The sequence below is a fragment of the Planococcus citri genome, chromosome 1 (assembly GCF_950023065.1).
Source record: "Planococcus citri chromosome 1, ihPlaCitr1.1, whole genome shotgun sequence".
In the NCBI taxonomy this organism is placed as follows: Eukaryota; Metazoa; Arthropoda; class Insecta; order Hemiptera; family Pseudococcidae; genus Planococcus; species Planococcus citri.
Window position 1 is genome coordinate 78,033,069 of NC_088677.1, and position 19,721 is coordinate 78,052,789.

A 19,721-nucleotide genomic window follows, 5' to 3' on the forward strand; every position below is an offset into this window, starting at 1 on the left:
TATGTAATGTGAAAACTGACATCATATTTTTTGGTCCCAGCATAAAATTCTAATCATCTTTGATGGGTCACAACATGGCTAACTTTGGAACAAAATTTATTTTGTGTGGAAGAAATCTGCAGATTGCATTTCACACATTTGCAGTGTCGCATTTAAAATGATAAAAATGTGTTCTGAAATAGCCTGACTCATTGGGACTCATTACTCATTAGGTACTCGGATCTGGTTCCTATATTTTTGTCTTTCTGGGTACAGGGTGCCCAGAAATATCGAGTACCCCTAAAAATGTTTTCTACTAAAATACTTCGGTTGTCACAGTGAATGATAATAATGATAGCACATGATTGGTTGTTGGACTGGAGAGATAACATTCCGCCAATCATATGCATCTATTTCACGTTGCCAATCTGTATTTTAAATGAAAAACTTTCTTAGGGGTACTCGATATTTCTGGGCACCCTCTAGATATTAAAAATTATTTTTTGAAATAAGAGTTTGGCTTCAAAACTTATGTTTTTTTGCTCTCTGGTTGTGCTATCCACGTGCCGTTCATCACATATAAGTATTAAGTACATACGAATGATTAAAGATCAAGGCCATTAGTTGTTTCGATGAAAATTTATATTATTTACCTCTAGGTACATCGTTTAATCTATCTAATAGCTGCATCTGTTCGTGCGATGTTTTCAATCAAAATCAACTCTCTTCGATTTACCTACCTTCATGATTTTCCACGTCAACGAAAAGATGGTAGATTCTCGAAATTGTAAACTTTTTAATTTTACCTCTCACATGTACATAATTTTTCAAATGAGGGATAGTGAGGGGTTTCAAGTTTTTTTTTTTTTTTTTTTTTTTTTTAAACAGGTTAAACTTTGATACTTATTGTTCAATGAGGGGGGGGGGGGGGCTGACAATGAATTTAATCGAAAAACTTGATCAAAATCTATGCTCACTGCCAAAGAAACGAAAGACTTCTTAGTATGTACTATGTACTATGTACTTATTAGAATCTGTTCTGCCTACTTTTTCGGTTTCATGTTCCTACAAATACATAATTATAAAGATTTTTGTTGGAAAAATTTTACTCGTATTTAAGGCGGTTCTACATTTAGGCCCTTTTTTCACAAATGATGCAAAAATGAGAAATTAATATAGAATTCAATTAATTCATCGCAGGTTAAAAATTGAATACCTATTAACCTCTGGCGATAATGTGCGAATGCTTATCAATCATCCTACGGATTTTTGCATGTGTGAGCGTGTGATAATTTTTCGACGTTATTTTTAATATTTTTATCTTATGAATTTTATCAGTTGCGTTATTGTAGCAGTATGTATCGTATAAATCCTAATAAAATCGCAAATAAAGCCACACATACGTCACAGTCGCAAGCATCCTTTTTCTACTCTCGAACGTGGTGGGCACGTATGCATAATTACGAATGTGTGCAATATTCCCTCTAGTATAAAAACCGGAAACACGCATGTGTTTTTTAAATTAACACATAAAAGGGTTCTATTCTGAATGTTTTTTTATTTTTTTCATGTAAGATATTCCCATGAACCAAGTAGTAGGTACAAATTGATCGAATTTCAGTTCCAAAAGTGAGGAGCAGAGAGGGGTTGGAACCAAAAAATGAACAATTAAAATGAGTCTAAACGTCTTCCAGATCCATAATTTGAAAGGCTTTGTCCCACGCTGGGGGGGGGGGGAGAGAAGGAGGGACAATGGTTCCAATGGTGAAAATAAAAAGTGCTGGTCAATATCTAACAGCAGACACCATTGACCATAATGTTTGATTTCTGATGGAAACTCGATTCACAGGAATTTTTTCAAAATGGTAAGTATCATCACCTCTCCTCGAATGAGAGGGGGGGGGTCGAGTGCTTCTGGTCTTAAAAACTTCATCTAGGCCCCAAAATTTATCATACCAAAATTCACGATTCGTTCATCAAAGATGCAGTTTTTTTTTTCATTTGCCACTCCACTATCGTAATTATTCGTACAGATTCGTCTTCGTACTTTGGACTGACTTCGTTTGAATATTCTAAATGAACTGAAACTGACTCATCTGATTCATGTGATTGAACTCATATTCTTTAATCTCAGTTCTCAGCTCATCTAATTAATTACGTCATTCGCAGAAATGATTTTTATATTTTTATCGGCGCGGTAATTAACTAGAATGGTAACCTTGGTTTTTGTTGGCTTGATTTATCAGAATATGAGTAAAAAATTGTGTAGGAAGGAAAGAAGGTGATTGGAAATAAAAACTGTCGCCATTTTTAGTCTTAAGACTCCCTTGAAAAAAGAAATTGTCAAGTTTCTTTGTGGTGGGGTGGGCAAAACTGGAGGAAGAGGTTCAGAATAAAAACTGTCGCCATTTTTAGTCTCAAGACGCCCTTGAAAAAAGAAATTGTCAAGGGGTTTTTTTAGGAGTGGAAAATGGGCAAAACTGGAGGAAGGGGTTCAGAATAAAAACTGTCACCATTTTGAGATTCAACGTGAAATTTTAGCCTAATTTGATGGGTCACATGGCTAGTTTTGGTAATAAAATCGTCAAGTCAGATGAGGAGGGGGAGAGAGGCTAAACCAGATATAGGGAGTGCAACATGAAAACTACCATCATTTTTGGAAATTGCAACCTACTTAAATGGGTCACCGGGCTAGTTCTGGAAGCAAAATCGTGAAATCCGGTTTGTGGGGGGGGGGGTTGTAAAACGAGATGAGGGTGTACGATTTGAAAACCGAGTTGTTTTTAATCTTAGACTCAGCAGGGCTCGTACTTGGTTATTGTTTAAGTAACCAAGTAACTAAAGTTACTGGTTACTTTTTATAAAAAAATTTTGCTTTCTCTCAAAAATTTCTAAGAAGTCTTCATTTTTTTTCAAAAAATACCCTAAAACGTCGTTTTTCTAAGAATTGAAAAAAATTGCCAAAAATAGAAAAAAGTGTCGCCTTTTTCGTAAAAATTGGGGAGAATATCACTTTTTTCGAGTAATTGCCAAAGAGTATTTCTTTTTGCAAAAAATTGACAAGAAATCTCGTTTTTTTTGTAAAATTGTTAGAAAAAAAAACTTTTTTCCAACAATTACGAGAAGGTCCTACTTTTTAGTAAAAAGTTGCAAGATTTTCGCGATAGCTTTTTTTTCAAAATAACGCAAAAGTGTGGCTTTTTTGCCAATAAGTAATTCCACAATTGACTTGCTTTTTGCAAAAATTGTCAAAATCGTGGAGTTTGAAAATTTATTGTCAAAAATTCCCGTTTTTTAGCAAAGTTGTCGTAATGTTTTGCTTTTTTCGTAAAAAATTGCTTAGGAGCCCTGCCTTTTGCTGAGATTATTGTCGAAGTCTTGTTTTCTTGCAAAAAATGGCAAAATGATTCGTCTTTTGTTTAAATAGCTGAAAAGTGTCGTTTTTTGCCAAAAGTGACTAAAAATTGTGGGTTTTTTTGGGGAGGGGGGAGGAAGTTCCAAAATGTTTCACCATCTTTTCCAAAAAAAATGGCTTTTGTGTCTTTTTTTTACCAGAAATTGCTAAAAAAAATATTTTTTGCTCAAATTGACAGAAGTTTTATTTCTTGCTGGAAAGTGCCAAGTACTCACTTTAAAAATCTTGCCTTTGTTTTCGTCTAAAAGGTGCAAAATAGTTCAACTTTTTCGCCAAAAATTGCGGGAAAAATCACTTTTTTGGCAATAGTTTCCAGAAAGTCGTAATTTTTGCTGTTGTAAGTACAAGTTCCTATCGAGTTTAAATTTTATTGAAAAACGAGAAATTTCTGATTTTTTTATGCATTAAAATATTTTTTCAATGTTTTTCCATTTTTTTTTTGGGGGGGGAGTCACTTTTTGGCTACTTTTTCTAGCTTTTTTCGCGACTAGAAGGTACTTTTTTGCGGAAAAATGAGTCATTTTTGAACTCAGCATGAAATTCTAATCTGCTTTGATAGGTCGCTCGAATAATTTTGAAGGAAAAAAATTTAATTACGTATGTAAGTTTTTTCTCTGAAAGTGTATCATTTTGAGATTTTCGTGAAATTGCAACAGAAAATATTAATTCGAATTTATGAACTTGGATTTCGAAGCAAAGAAAAATATGTAATTGATTTTTCTACTAATGGGAAATTTCACGCTTTGTGGTTTTATCTTTATTCATTTTTATCGTAATTGGTTTGGTAAGTCGATTTTCAATGATTTGAAACGATTTAAGAATTGGTGAAAAATAATCCATTTCGGGTAGGTTCCTAGGTTCACTTACATACATATAATATTTTTTTTCTTTTCGAATAAGTAGAATTTGAGAGACCAATGAGAATGACTCCAATGACCTATACTTATGTCTGAATTGTCTGACGTTACCCTGAATGAATATTGAATACATTAAGGATTCATCCTGATTCAGCGATCCAAGTCATTTCATTAATGTACCATCATTTATCGGTCGACTTTCTAAGAAAAAAAAAACAAAATCTAAAAATAAAAACCTGTGGACAACACCACTTGAGTCTTGAATACAGTTTTTAACAGTGTCGCTAATCTCATTTTGCATTTTTTCCTACGATTGTTTCATTAGAACACACTTTTTATTCAGTTATTAATGTAATTAGGTATATTCGTGCTGTTAAAGCTGTAGCTGTAGGTAATGACAGTGGCCAGTGAGTACTAGGTAGGGGATTGTTGAAGAATGTAGATCATATTTGCATATTGTTTGCGTTTTACTATCCTACGCTAATAAGAATGTTACACGTTTATATTTTCATCGATGAGAAAAATTTGAAGTTGAAATCGTTAAGAGTAGAAAATTGGGAATGAATAATTGATTATCAGGAGTTTTTTTTTTTGTTTTTTTAGGACAGTTATTCTCGAGCCTTTTAAACAAACTCAGTAGTCGGTATTTTTTTCAGTGAAGTGAAGATACATTTCACATTTATGTAATATTTTTTTCATTCGTGGATTATTTTATTTGTGAGCTTAAACTTGGCTATTTTTAGCTAATCAACGAGTTGAATAATTGCAACTTTACTTGCAATTTTTATTACAATGTTGAGTTTCGTTTTTCATTCGTGAATTATTTATTTTGTGAGCTTGAATTTGGCTATTTTTAGCTAATCAACTTGTTGAATAGTGAACTGAATACAAGTTGGAAGTTGCAACTTGCCATTTGTATCACGAAGTTGTTTTATTTTTTTGGCACAAAGATTAGATTACATCCTCGGGTTGTTTGTCCTACGTCAAACTAATTACGTGCATTATCATTTCAATTTCGTTTAAAAATTGCATCTAAAATAATTATTATCGCGTTCGCCAAGTAATAAAAAATAAAAAACTGCAACTCTTACGTACGCGAATTTTGCATTTTCTAAAGTGGCTGCACTGATTAGCAGCATCGTGCCAATACCACCTATAGTAAAAGGCCTGAGCGCTGAATTCTTATCAGCTCTGACGTCACCACAAGTAGATGACTCGATTGTGTTTACCATTTGAATTTTAACGTATGTTTAAATGGCGAATTCGTGAAATTGAGTAAAACTTTCGTTAAAAAAGTTATTTAAATTATGAAATTCAATTAATATTTGTCATAAAATGTGTTCTAGTAATGTGGTACTGATGTTTTCAATTACAGATGGTGTTGGTTTATTTGATTTGTGTACAAAAATGAATTTTTTGCGACTCCTTTGTGTTGTGTAATTTGAATGAATAGTGATGTAAACTGTAGATTAAAATGAAAATTAATGTGTACTAGTGTGTTGTACCGGAATGATGTTGTAATGAAATAAGTAGTTAGTGAACAATGCAATCGCATCAAGTTGGAGAAAAATCTACAATACATTTTAATTTTCAAATCTACTTCTTAGACCAGCCATGCTAAAGCTGCTATGATGGATAATGGATATTAAACAAGAAATCATCAGTATCTCAAACTAATTGAAGCAGCTTTAAATTCCAAAATACTTAGGATGGATTTCAACAGGCATAAATACAATGTTTGCAAAGAATTTCGAGAGAAATCTCCGTCATGTATGCAATGTTTGGTGATCGTTTTGTATACCTTAGTCTTTGAGTTGGAGATTATGTTCGCCTATATTCGGTAATATTTACAATAATTTGTATGTGTTGTACTTCTTTGCTATATTCCTTATTGTCAGCTGTCATCCTCCAGAGTTTTTCTTGATATTCTTTTAGAAATTAGATCATAAAGGAGTGTATAGTTCTCATCTTTAATGATAAAAACAGTGTTGATTATGAGCTTATATTTACTTATTTTTCCATTCAAATCATTCCCTCTTGATCTCAAATTGATTATTAAGTATCAGAATGTGATTCAAAACGCAAAATAAAATGTTCTCAGTATTTATTTCGTTCTAGTGCATTAATATTTCATTCATTTCTATAGCGTTATCGGAGTACATACTATCTATTAGTGATGACGTCACAAAACAGCGCTCAGGCCTTTTACTATAGGTGGTATTGATCGTGCAATACCACCTATAGTAAAAGGCCTGAGCGCTGAATCGTTATCACCTTCTGACGTCACCACTAGTAGATGACTCGATTGTGTTTACCATTTGAATTTTAACGTACATTTAAATGGCGAGTTCGTGAAATAGAGTAAAACTTTCGTTAAAAACGTTATTAAAATGATGACATTTTAATTAATATTTGTTCTAAAATGTGGTGTAGTGATGAGATATTTGTTGTTTTCAACTACTGGTGGTGTTGGATTACTTTATTTTTGTACAAAAGTGAATTTTTCGCGATCTGTTTGTGTTGTGACATTGTGTGATTCGGATGTGTAGATATCTTGTGAAGTGAATAAAAATGAAAACTGAGTGTACTAGTGCCTGTGTTTTACTGGAATAACATCGCAGTGAAATGAATAGTGAACCATATAATCTAAAATGCGTTTTAAATCTGCATTGTGAATACAACCATCCAACTACAATGGATGGATAAGGTTATCTAATCAAGAATCAAGAAACCATCAACATCTCAAACCAATTAGATGATTTTAGTGGGATTTTGACAAGATTCGACGATTATTTAATTATATTTCACCAGTGAGTGTTGTATTATCCGCCAAAAGGTATAATTTTGTCAAGCTTATGTATAACTTTCATCTTTAATGTTGAAAAACAGTGTTGTTTATAACCTAATTTCTTCATTTTTTTTCATTAAAATCTTTCCTACATGATCATAAATTCATTATTCATGTAGATAAAATATGTAAAATGAAATTTTCGCAGGATTTAATTCGTTTGAGTGCATTTTTCATTCAATTCTATAGTGTATTATGATATGTTAGATACGTAAGTACTACCAAGTAGCGATGACGTCACAAAACAGCGCTCAGGCCTTTTACTATAGGTGGTATTGCATCGTGACGTACGTGACGTTATGACGTCACGAGCGAACGACCAACCTTGTAAACAACAAACGTAGCAAGGCTACCAGCTACCACTTGATGGCTATTCGTTATCGTATGTTTTTGCTCTAAATTTCGAAATTTCGAATCTTTCGCTGCTTTTTTTTCAAATTTTGTTCGTTTCGTGTCCATTTATTTTAATTTCTCGCGTTATTTCGTTCCATTCCATAGCAAAATGAAGTTACCATTAGCTGCTTTATTAGTTTACTTCGTTGATCTCGCGTATTCTACTACCCAATACCTTATGTGTTGACCCAAAGAATTACAATTACCACTATGATGAGATAATTTAAATTTATCATGATATTCGTGTTCGACAGATGACGATGGATTTCTACGACGATATTGATATAGATTTCGGTGACAAGTTCGCTGTCGGTGAAGCCATTCGACGTTTGGAAGGTGAATCTAAGAAGAAGAGCTCTTCGTCGGAGAAAACGAGCCATAAGAAGTCGAAAGTTGTAAGGATACAGTGATTTTTTAAATTAGTACTATATTTCAGTCGAATGCATACAAAAAGATCATCGTATTGCTTCACTAATAATATGTATTATAAATTAACTCGTGTATCGTTTGTGTGTTTAGCAAGTGGTGTTCGAAGATGAAGTGGACCCCGACGAATACGAAATATTCGATTACTCAAGAACAGATGATGATTTTATCCAAACCGTCGACAGCATAGCGCAAGAAGTTTCCGAAGTAAGTTTCATATTCGGTGTTCGAAATTACGAATACTTATTATCGAACATCGTTGTACTTTCTACGTATTTTTCAACGTCATTCGGGTACTAAAAAGCTGTAGCTTCGGATCGAGGAGCTTTATAGCTATCGCACGTGGTGTTTTTCACGATCCTGTATGATTCATTGGGTGTATGAATCATACAGGATGATAAATATGAAGACGTCAGGACCAGGAGCACGTGTATAATGTCTATCGATACGTTGAAAAATATTTTTTGTTATTGTTTGTGTCATCGTGACGTATAGTTCGATGATGAATCATCAGTAGAATATACGATTCAATGAACTGCTACGATATGTCGTTCGTACGCTAGATTTTCTAGTTGTACGTACTGGAATCAGTAAATTAATATAATATTTTACGTTATTTTCCAGATTACCGGAAACGCTATGTTGAACGAGCATCTAGAACAGCAATATAAAGAGACAAATCCTTCCCCATCGACATCGAAAAAACCGCCGAAATCGAGATCTAAGAAAACCTCTCACAAACCGCCGCCGCCACCGACGAAATCCGAACTGCGAAAAGGTAAATAACGGTTTGTACTTATTGTACATTACCATAGAGATTTAGTTTACTTTTATTCATCTTACATTTTGAGGACTTGCTTGTGCTCCTTTGAGTATAAATCTCAAAGTTGTGCTCATCCATCATCACCACCGCTTGCACATTTTGCTTCGAAAATACGACGGCGATGCGTATTTCTATCGATTAAGATGTTGAAAATGTAACACTGCATCTGCATTGATAATATTTGCACGGTTTTAACATAACTAATAAGTGATTATAATGGAAGAAGGAAACGCACGTTGATTTTAATTCTGTGGTGGTCGAGATCGGTATTGGTACCTTGATTGGTGAAGTTTTCGTTTAACATATTGTTTTTGTGAATTTGTGTATTTTTTTCTGTCAGGAGAACGAGTGTTCTGAAATAACATCGTCGTTGTATTGCTGTTAGTGACCGAACGTCTTCGAATGATTTTTTTTCTAAATATTTTTATGCTAGTGCTGAACTCGTCTAGTCCTCATGAAAATATGGAAATGGGAATTAAAAGAGATTCTATGTACCTACGTAATATTTTTAATTTGAAAAAATAAGTAATGAAATGAAAGATCAATGATCATTGATCACGAAATCCTTTTGTGAAAATAGACGTATTTTCGTGTTCTATTCAATTTGAAATATTTTATAATTCTAGACCCATAGTACTTCAAAACGTCGTCCTTTTTATTTCAAAGCACAATGTATTTTTGCTTTTCCGATGATTTTTTTACGAAAAAAAAAAAAAAATAGTTAAAGATAGTATTTAACCATCATTTATCTAACATAGCAACACCGACAAATCGACGCCACTATAATTCTTCGAAGAGATTAGATAGGTAGATGGAATATATTAATATCGATAAAAATCATGTTAATTTGTGAATTGTGATTGGTTCTTGCCTCGTGTTCGTATTATCTAGTATTATCAATTACATTCCCCTCCTCGAGTGAAATTAGTTGCAATGCAACTTTATTCATTGTGAATATGTGAAGTAGTAAATGAAATGAATGATGGTCTTACTTTGTATTAGAATGTTTTCGTTCTGTGTGGTGTTCTATTGAAGATTGTTCACGTTGTGTATCGAATTTTCTTGTACTGTAAAAAGTCGTCAGATAAGCAACACTTCGTTCTCTCGGGTATTGTTCGTTTTATAGATGAATGAAAAAATAGGTAATTTACGTAAAACAGGGTCAAAGCTTACGAGTTCCCTCTTCAATTTTGCTCCCTTTTGGCATAGTGAAGACTTGTGGTATTTTTCTATTTGCAATTTTAATAAAATATAGCAGACCAAAAAAATGTTTGAATTTTTTTTCAATTTTAAAAATAATTTTGTAATTAAAATTTCAAACTTCGTTTAAAAACGTCTGAAAAATATGTGAATAGATTTGAAAATTTTTTAATGTGTTCGTTTGATGAGCGAGTAATAGTCCGGCATATGACAATAGTAGTAATTGCACCCCCCCCCCGCGCCGATCCTCCGGAACAACTTTTTTCTTAAAGGGGACATCCTAAGGAATATTTTAAAGCAAACTTGCCCAAAAAAAAGTTGGCCTTACTTACAAAATGGCGGCCATTTTGATTGACAGGTCAGCCGAAATCGCAGATTTTGCGTTTCAACATAGGACTTGCACGAAATTTTTCAAACCTTACAAAAGTAGATCGAAAGATCAAGCAAAAATTTATCACCTGTCGAAATTTCAAGTGCTTAAGTGCGTTTTTCGATTTTTGGTGAATTTTTAAAAATCCAATTTAGGCCAAAAATTATGGAAAAAAATCAAAATTTTACCAAATTGACCAAAAAAGCTGAAATTTGGTATATACCCTATTTTCGACATGCCAAAACGATTGGTAACGGTTTCAACCCGTTTTGAGCAGTTCTGGAGCCTCCAGCAGATTTTTGAAACTCGAAATTCTCACAAAATTCCATCAAATTGGAGTTGTAAAGCTGACATTTATTCTAAAAACTAATTTCAATACGCTACGAAGTACTGTAAGTAAATTTCAAGTCGTTTTGGAGCCTCCAGCAATTTTTTGAAAATTCCTGAAGCATCCGGCAGATTTTTGAAACTTTGAATTTTCACAAAATTTCATCAAATGGAGATGTAAAGCAGAAATTTACTCTACACTCCAATTTTAACACCCTCTGAAGACGACTTCAAATGGGTTCAATGGTTCAAGTCATTTTAGAGCCTCTAGCGACTTTTTTGAAAATTACTGGAGGGTTTTGAAGCTTCCAGCTACTTTTAGGAAATTTCAATATTCCAAAAAAACGCCATACAACCTTTCAAAAAGTCACTGGAGGCTCCAAAACGACTTGAAATCCACCAGCAGTCCGCTTCGTAGCGTATTGAAATTGGTTTGCCGAATAAATTTCGACTTTCTATCTCAGTTTGATGAAGTTTTGTGAAAATTCAAAGTTTCAAAAATCTGCTGGAGGCTTCAGGAATTTTCAAAAAATCGCTGGAGGCTCCAAAACGACTTGAAATTCACTTACAGTACTTCGTAGCATATTAAAATTAGTTTTTAGAATCAATTTCAGCTTTACAACTCCAATTTGATGGAATTTTGTGAGAATTTCGAGTTTCAAAAATCTGCTGGAGGCTCCAGAACTGCTCAAAACGAGTTGAAACCGTTTCCAATCGATTTAGCATGTCGAAAATAGGGTATATACCAAATTTCAGCTTTCTTGGTCAATTTGGTGAAATTTTGATTTTTTCCCCCTAATTTTTGGCATAAATTGGATTTTTAAAAATTCACCAAAAATCGAAACACGCACTTTAGCTCTTGAAATTTTGACAGGTGATGAATTTTTGCATGATCTTTCGATCTACCTTTGTAAGGTTTGAAAAATTTCGTGCAAGTCCTATGTTGAAACGCAAAATCTGCGATTTCGGCTGACCTTTCAATCAAAATGGCAGTAAGGCCAACTTTTTTTTGGGCAAGTTTGCTTTAAAATATTCCTTAGAATGTCCCCTTTAGGAAAAAAGTTGTCCCTGAAGATCGGCGGGGGGGGGGATGCAATTACTCCTATTGTCATATGCCGGACTATAAATGAGAATCGGAACTTGAGATAGTACTAAATAAATTTTCATAAACTGATCTACCTATGATAAATGGGAGGAGGAATCTTCATAAAATCATTTCGTTTTTTCGTTTTCATCTAGAACGATTATTAGTGCAAGTTTTTTAGGTGAAAAAAAGGCAAACCTCCCCTCCCTCCGTCCCAAAATCCATGCATGTTTTATCCCCCCTCCCCCTTGAAAGTTCAAAATGGACCCACGTTTTAATTTTTCGGTCATGACTTTTGAAAATTACGCAGATGTGAAAAAAATATTCAACTTTCTGGGAAAAGTTCTTAGAATAATTTTTTTTTTTTAGAAACTTATAAAGGCGCGATATAGGTACATAATATTTGAAAAAAATTATGTTTGAAAACTCCCCCCCCCCCCCCCCTTCCACCCAATAAAATTCATGAAATCAGCCAAATATTTTTTTTATGAGGGGTTGAAAAAAATTTGATGGAACTGTTCGAACAAATATTATTGTAGAGCATAAAAGTTGAACCATTTTTAACCCGGTATTCAGGGAGAGGGAGGGGGGGTCTTTTCCTGAGAAAAGAATAGTATCATCAAAAGATATCTCGTAATTTTGATAAATGATGTAAAATCGGCTTTATTCGTCGACCCTGGCCAGTATTAAACCGAAATATTACGCAAAATAAAAAAAAAAAGAAAGAAATGACCCTCTATTTCAAAACTATGGCGGGGAGGGAATTTTGACTAGAAGTGAAAATGAGGAGTTATGTCGTGTGACATATCGTTTGTTAGGTATTTTTGGGTGCTAAATACGAATATCTGCTTAGTTTTTCGGTCTGACCCTTCTGACACCCCTTCCGCCCCCCACCGGTGTTTAAATTTCGTTATGAACGAGATAAAAATAGGTAATTATGTTGTGTGACATATTGATTGTTAGGTTTTTATGGGATGAATACGAATATCTACTTAGTTTTTCGATCTGACTCTTCCAAGCCCCCCCCCCCCCCTCCATTCTTCGTAACCAAAATGTCGTTCTGAAGTTGAAAAATAGTGATGTCGTGTGACATATCGTTTGTTAGGTTCTTTGGGGCGCTGAGTACGAATATCTGCTTGGTTTTTCGATCTGACCCTTCCAAGCTCCCCCCCCCTCCATTCGTCGTAACCAAATGTCGTTCTTAAGTTGAAAAATAGTGATGTCGTGTGACATATCGTTTCTTAGGTTCTTTGGGGCGCTGAGTACTAATATTTGCTTGGTTTTTCGATCTGACCCTTCCAAGCTCCCCCCCCCTCCATTCGTCGTAACCAAATGTCGTTCTTAAGTTGAAAAATAGTGATGTCGTGTGACATATCGTTTCTTAGGTTCTTTGGGGCGCTGAGTACTAATATTTGCTTGGTTTTTCGATCTGACCCTTTCAAGCCCCCCCCCTACCTACCATTCTTGGTATCCAAATGTCGCTCGTTCTGAAGTTGGAAAATAATGATGTCGTGTGACATATCGTTTGTTAGGTTCTTTGGGGCGCTGAGTACGAATACCTACTTAGTTTTTCAATCTGTCCCTTCTGACCCCTCCCCCACCCCGGGTAACGTAATTTCGTTCTGAGGGTGAAAAAAATAATGATGTTGTGTGACGTGTGACATATTATTTGGGTAAGATTTTTATGGGCGTTGGATACGAATGTTTGCTTGGTTTTTCGATCTGATTTTTCTGAACCCCCTCCCCCCATCCCTCTCACAGTATCCGAATGTCGTTCTGAAGGTGAAAAATAATGATGTCGTGTGACATATCGTTTGTTAGGTTCTTTGAGTCGCTGAGTACGAAAATGTGCTTAATTTTTCGATCTGGTCTTTTTTACCCCCACTCAACATAAGTTCGTTCTGAGGATGGAAAAAAATGAGATGTGTCACATATCGTTTGTTGAGTTGTTTCGGGTGCTAAATACAAAAATGTGCTTCGTTTTTTGATTTGGGCATTCTAATCCCCACCACAGGTTCTCCAATTTGGTCGTAAAGATGTAAAAATGTAATGATGAAGTCGAAGGTAAGGTGTGACATTTCGTTTGTGTGAGGTTTTTTGGGGCGCTGTGTGGAAGTATGAACAGTGAACTTGATTTTTTGATCTGGCCCTTCTAACCTCTACCATAGGTATCCCAATTCGGTTCTGAAGATGGGAAAACATAATGTTGTCGTGTGGCATATCGTTTTGTTTTTTTTTTTTGAACGGCGAGTGCGAATATCTGCTTCATTTTTTGATCGTGAAGTGATGGAAAGGGAGATGAGTTGATTTGTATGTTTATGTATGCGATATTTCGAATCATTGCTGTTTTTCGCACAATCGCGAATAGTTTTTTTGGTTTCATTGCTGTTTGTTAATATTTTGCACGAAAATTTGCCGCTGAAAGATGCTGTTTGAGATAGCACCATTCCTTGCACGATGATGATTATTGCTCGTAGTTTATGTACATATAATTATTACCTATATTTAAAAGCACGTAACATTGAGAATGGGAAATTTAATCCGGCTTCAGCTTGAATTATGTTAAAATATACTTAAGTCGAATTACATTTTAAAAATCATACCAAAGCAATAATTCGTTCTACAGAAATGGGCCACGATGTTGTTGGTGCCGATGAGAAAGTTGCGTTTGGACGTAACAGAGGGAGCAATGCACTCGTCAAAGCTCTCGAGCAACGAAGCCCAACAGTCGAATCGCAAGTCGCCGTTAAAGAAGTCCACGCCGAAGCTGCCGATGACGAAGTGCAAGTCCCAGAAAGGGACTACAAAATGCATCGAGTCAGAAAATGGGTGGAAAACTTGATGTCGAGCAGCGAAGACGATTTTTACTCGGCGAATAACTCGTCGTCATCATCGAGCTATTATAGCGCAACACCTGGTTCGGCATCCGAGGCCGAAACTACGCGTCGTTATCGAGCTACGTCCAAAAGATTATCTGTAGGAAAGGTCTCGACGTCTACGCCAATAAGCGACGAGAAAGTCAATTTCGCTTCATCGAGTAGTTCGAAAAAAACGCCACCGCCTGCGAAGCCAACACCGAAAGCAGCGCCCCCCAAGATAAAGAAAAGCCCAGAAATCTACGTACCTGGGTCGTACAACCTCAAGTACGAATATAGACCGAACGACTTTCCCGCTATTAAATAAATAAAGGCGAATTCCCAAATAGGTACAGCTTTAATTCGAGGTAAAGAAAGGGAAGACGGTTTGACTTTGTAAAATTCGTTCTGCTTTTTAAATTGCTTCATTTGGTGAAATTCGGATAGCCTTTGGGGATCTTTTGGACATCTTGAAGAAATAAGGAAAAATTACGTTTTGATTTGAAATTGAAATACGATAAAAAAATATGAACGTTCGTTTCATTTTCAAATCAACTCTAGCTGATGCGTTTTTCTTTCTCGATTGAGAAAAACTTTTTAGATTCTTGAAAAAATGATTTTTTACTTGTGTGAGTTGTCATGTTCATTTTTCTGTGGTCAAAACCTCCACGCTCGTTGAGATTCATTTTTTTTTTTTTTTTTTTACAAATTTTATGATAATTCTGTTCAGATTATTCAATACTTTTTTGTCCAAAGCATCCCACGAGGCAGCTGAATCGATGAGAGCTGAATTTCTTATAATTTGCAACTTGTGTTTGGACTCGTTATTCACAAGATTATTGCTTGATGGAAAAAAAATTTCGAAATGCCTCAGAAACGGTTCAATAAAAAGTAACATCGAACCCAAAATTATATTTTTTTTTTAAAAATTCTCATTCAAAATTGTTTCTTGAATTTAAAAAAAATATATATTTCCTGGTATTAAATTTCACCTGAATCGAAATTATGGTTTAATGTTGTGGAACTCACGAGGAATAATTCTACCCAAACCGTCCTCCCTCTCCTCTACCTTTCAGTCGTCGTGGTTTTCTCGCTCCCCCCCCCCCCCCCATTTGTCTCGTCCATTATTCGAAGATTAGCTAATTTTTTTCTCAATAGTGTAATTTTTCTTGTCATCTTTTATTCTATTTTGATTATCGCTATCGTTCTTGTTCGAATTGATCGATGTTATCTACTGTGTTATTTCACATCGTCGTTTAATTTTGTTAAGACTGAATGTATTATTCAATCTGTTTATATTTACCTATCGACTACGTGTTTAGTGTTAATTTCAATGTACGAACTTTGATCTATGTATTTGGTTAAAAATGGTTCGTAAACTAGTGCAGGAGAACTGCCTGCGTTAAATGGCAATTACTTTTGTCAATTAAGTAAGTCTCGTGTTACCAATTAACTTATCATTCCTTTTTTTAAATCTTACTGACTTAGTCTGGAACTATTATTTTAGTTTTTTTTTCGTGTTTTATCGCAAAATTTAATTCATTTTTTTGTTATTTTTGATATCTTGTAGGTATCTACATATGTGTTTTGTAAGGTGTCTTAACTGTCCACCTTTGTGGCTAGTTGAAAAATTAGCTAACAATCGTTATTTTATCTGAGATGGATTATTTCGTTTTTTTAAAGGTGTAAATGGGCACCGAGCTCTCTATTTTACGAAAGTTTCAGATGTTTTTAGAAATTTGTCGGTTTTTTTTTCCAGTTAGGAAAATAATTAATTGTTTTTATTTTATAAATAGCCATATAAATGGCAAAAATTGTTGGTACCAAGTGATGGTAAAATTTTTGAATGTTTTTTCTTATGTTTTTCTATTTTCGATTCAGAAATTCGTTGTTTTTTTCTTGCTTGGAAAATAATTAATTGTTTTTAATTAACAAATAGCCATATAAATGGCTAAAATTGTAATACCAAGAGTGAAGAGATGGGAAAATTTTGAATAATTTTTCCTATTTTTGTTTCGTTCTAAATTGAACGAATATTGATATTTTTATTGTTTAAAAAAAAAAAAAAGTAAAATGAAACAGAAAAACGAGTCGATATGGATTTGACATGTTTTATCGAAAAATTTTTTATTTTTCCTGTTCTTCGTTGACTTATTTTTTGGGTATCGTGAACAGGATCATTATCTTTATTATACATTCGGATAAATGTACATTTGCATTAATTTAATTGAAAAAAAAAAAAATGGAGATGTTAGTGTAGATGAATTTAATGTTTTGAATTGATCGATTGAAGCATTTATCATTGAGATATTTTGGTTTGTGCAATTCTCGATTAAATTATACTGAGCCATAATTGTACAAAAAAAAAAATATAAATAAGTTAAATAATTAATTAAATGAATAAATAAATAAATAGAAAAAAATGAGAACGTAACTATAAGTTTGGATTAAGTAATTCAACTTTGTAAGTTTTTCGAAATGTTCATTATTGGCGATGGATTTATGTTCTAATTTAGAGAGTATTTTACTCACCAACAAAATAATGTGAACTATGTTTATTTTTTCAAAAACTTGAAAAGAGATCGTGTGAATCTAGATGTATCGAAAGTTGAATGAGAATAAGTATTTTTTTTCTTTTATTACTTGTCGTTGAATGATTATAAATGAATGTGAAATAATTTTTGTCAAGTTACAAAATGAATCGAACTTGCTATTTGTTTCGATTCAATGTAATGTTCTAATGTGTATTATTTTGGTATTTGAAAAGTACCTTCAGATCATGGGTAAAGATTTATTAAGGTTACTTACTACGTATTTTGCTTGAAATCAGATTTTCACTCCTTGATCCGCTTTCATCGATGTTGTTTTCTGATTTTGAGTAATTAATTAATTATTTGAATAATAAAGTACCTGCGAGTACTTATACTTACATTTTTTAAAAATAATTAAACGGTGAAATAAGTACCGAATATACACTTCTGTATTTAGTTATTTATTTATGTACTTATTTGAGAAATTGAAGTTCATGTGAATTGTTTATGTGTGATGAGGAACGTGCTGCAATATTATTGCATAATATAAAATATTTGAACTGATTAATAATTTTGCTTATTTATTGAATTTTCAAAAGCGTTAGTGTGCCTCTACTTGTGCAGTTTCGTCCATGAGATCAGCTGGAATTTGGAAACTGGTATGAATGAAAACGTGTATGTATTAAAATTCAAAATATCAATCGTAAATGCAGGAATTTTGGTTCAAATGATCGAAAAGCAAGATGTGTTAATGTGCAGCGGTGGTAATGATGATGGATTGATGGCAATTGGCTACTTAACTTTCACGATGGAGTTCTATCAATTGGTACAGTTTTATGCAAGTTTTTGGCGAGTATTTTTTTATCGTATGTAGATGATTTTTTGTATTTTTATTTTTGCAAAAGTTTTCTATTTTTCAGTAAATTTTTGGGATATTTTTAGGGAAATTTTGAAATGAAATTTCGTATTTTGAGTTTTTAATGAAATTGGTTCGAAAACTCGGATTTTTGATGCATTTTTAAACTGGTTTAGAGACTTGCACAACTTTTGGTTTTATTTTTGAACTAATTTCAAATTTTCAAGATGATATTCCGATTTTCAAAATTGCTGCAGGGTCACTTCGTTCTACTTATATCAATTGTGTTGAAAAAATACAAGTTTTGAATGCAGGTCTTAGATTTTGCCCAATTTTTTTTTTTTACTAGATTTATACTAATTCACACGAACCAAATTTTGCTATTTTTGGTCATTTCTGGAGGTTCCTGCGCGATTTACGATTTTTCCAGAATTTCAAAATTTCTTCAAATGAAAACGAAATTGATTTGGGCTACTGAAAATCGAGTTGTGGCTCATTTTCAACCTGTTTGAAGTGTTTATTCTCATCTGAGCCAATTTCAAGACGTTCATTTGGATTTAGTGTTTTTGACTAGCATTCTCCAGAAGTTCAAATTAAGGGGGAAAGGGGAGGGGTCGATTCCAAACGAGACCAAGTCATTATTACAAATTCCAAAATTTCCCTCCGACCAAAAATTTTTGATTTTTTGAATTTTTTCTTCGAATATTCTCGTTAAAAAATATGTACTCGAAGTTTTCGCCTGATATTCGAGCCAAATATTGATAAGCTCGTTAAATGGACTAAGAATAAGCCACAACTCGATTTTTATCTGCCCAAATTATAGAGAAAATAAATGGTGAAATTTGGTTCAAGGGAGTTGACATTAATTATGGGACAAATTTTCATCATTTTTACTGAATAAATAATGTAGGTAGGTATATTCTTTGAGGAAGTTTAAATCGCCAAAAAATGGTCAGTTACAAGTTTCCGAAAATCGAAAAGTCAATTTGGAGAGCTGAAATTTTGGTTAGGGGGTGTTATCAGTCTATACTACATATTTCCAAAATCGCGAAGTTCCCCTTCAAATTGGAAGGGGACACCTCTGAGATGAGTTCCCTTCATTGAGTATGATTTTTCGGGGAAAAAATTCAACGTTTTTAGATGCAATTTAACAACAGTAAGTAGCTACTTGAAATACCATATGTGTAACGAATTTTCTTCTTCATCATCATCATCATTGAATTTGATTTTAAAAGCTGAAAGTTTTAAACTGATATCTGCCTAATCAAATTCAGAGCAGGTATTTCTTCTGAGAAAAATTATGGTACCATTTCTTCGAAAAAATCAACGAAAATCTCGAATAATCGAACATTAAAATTCGTCTTCGTTGTCTCATGTTGTTGTTGCAGATTATTATTTTATTTTTGAAATTTTGAAAAATTCTCTGGTCAAGTCCTCGAAGTTATTTTTTCTACTGAGAAATAGATCCACCATTTTTGATCGTTTTTCTAGAAATATTTCAACCTTTCGTTAATTTTGGGCTATTCTTGCGCTATTTTACTCGGTTTTTTATGAAATTTTATCAATTTTTGTTTTGCCTCAATTTTTGAACAATTTTGTGTAATTTTCAGCTCTTCAATCGATTTTGTGACCGAAAACACGTTAGATTTACTCCCTTCCTACTCCTCCAAAAAAAGTAAGGGATATAGTAGGTAGGAATTTCTGTCCGAAAAGTGGGCTACTTGTGTACGTATACGTATGTAGTCGAAAATATAGCC

At 33.7% G+C, this 19,721-nt stretch overlaps 1 protein-coding gene across 2 annotated transcripts in view; it reads left to right on the plus strand.

Moving 5' to 3' along the window:
• LOC135834844 (serine/arginine repetitive matrix protein 1-like) overlaps nt 1-17,679 on the plus strand; it is an 81,394-nt gene extending 63,715 nt beyond the window's left edge. For both annotated transcript variants that reach the window (XM_065348820.1, XM_065348828.1), the window contains exons 3-6: nt 7,747-7,887; nt 8,012-8,125; nt 8,543-8,696; nt 14,349-17,679. In XM_065348820.1, the coding sequence (XP_065204892.1) occupies nt 7,747-7,887; nt 8,012-8,125; nt 8,543-8,696; nt 14,349-14,905 (966 nt within the window). In that variant the 3' untranslated portion in view covers nt 14,906-17,679. The remainder of the gene's footprint in view (nt 1-7,746; nt 7,888-8,011; nt 8,126-8,542; nt 8,697-14,348) is intronic.
• Nucleotides 17,680-19,721: the final 2,042 nt, after the last annotated feature.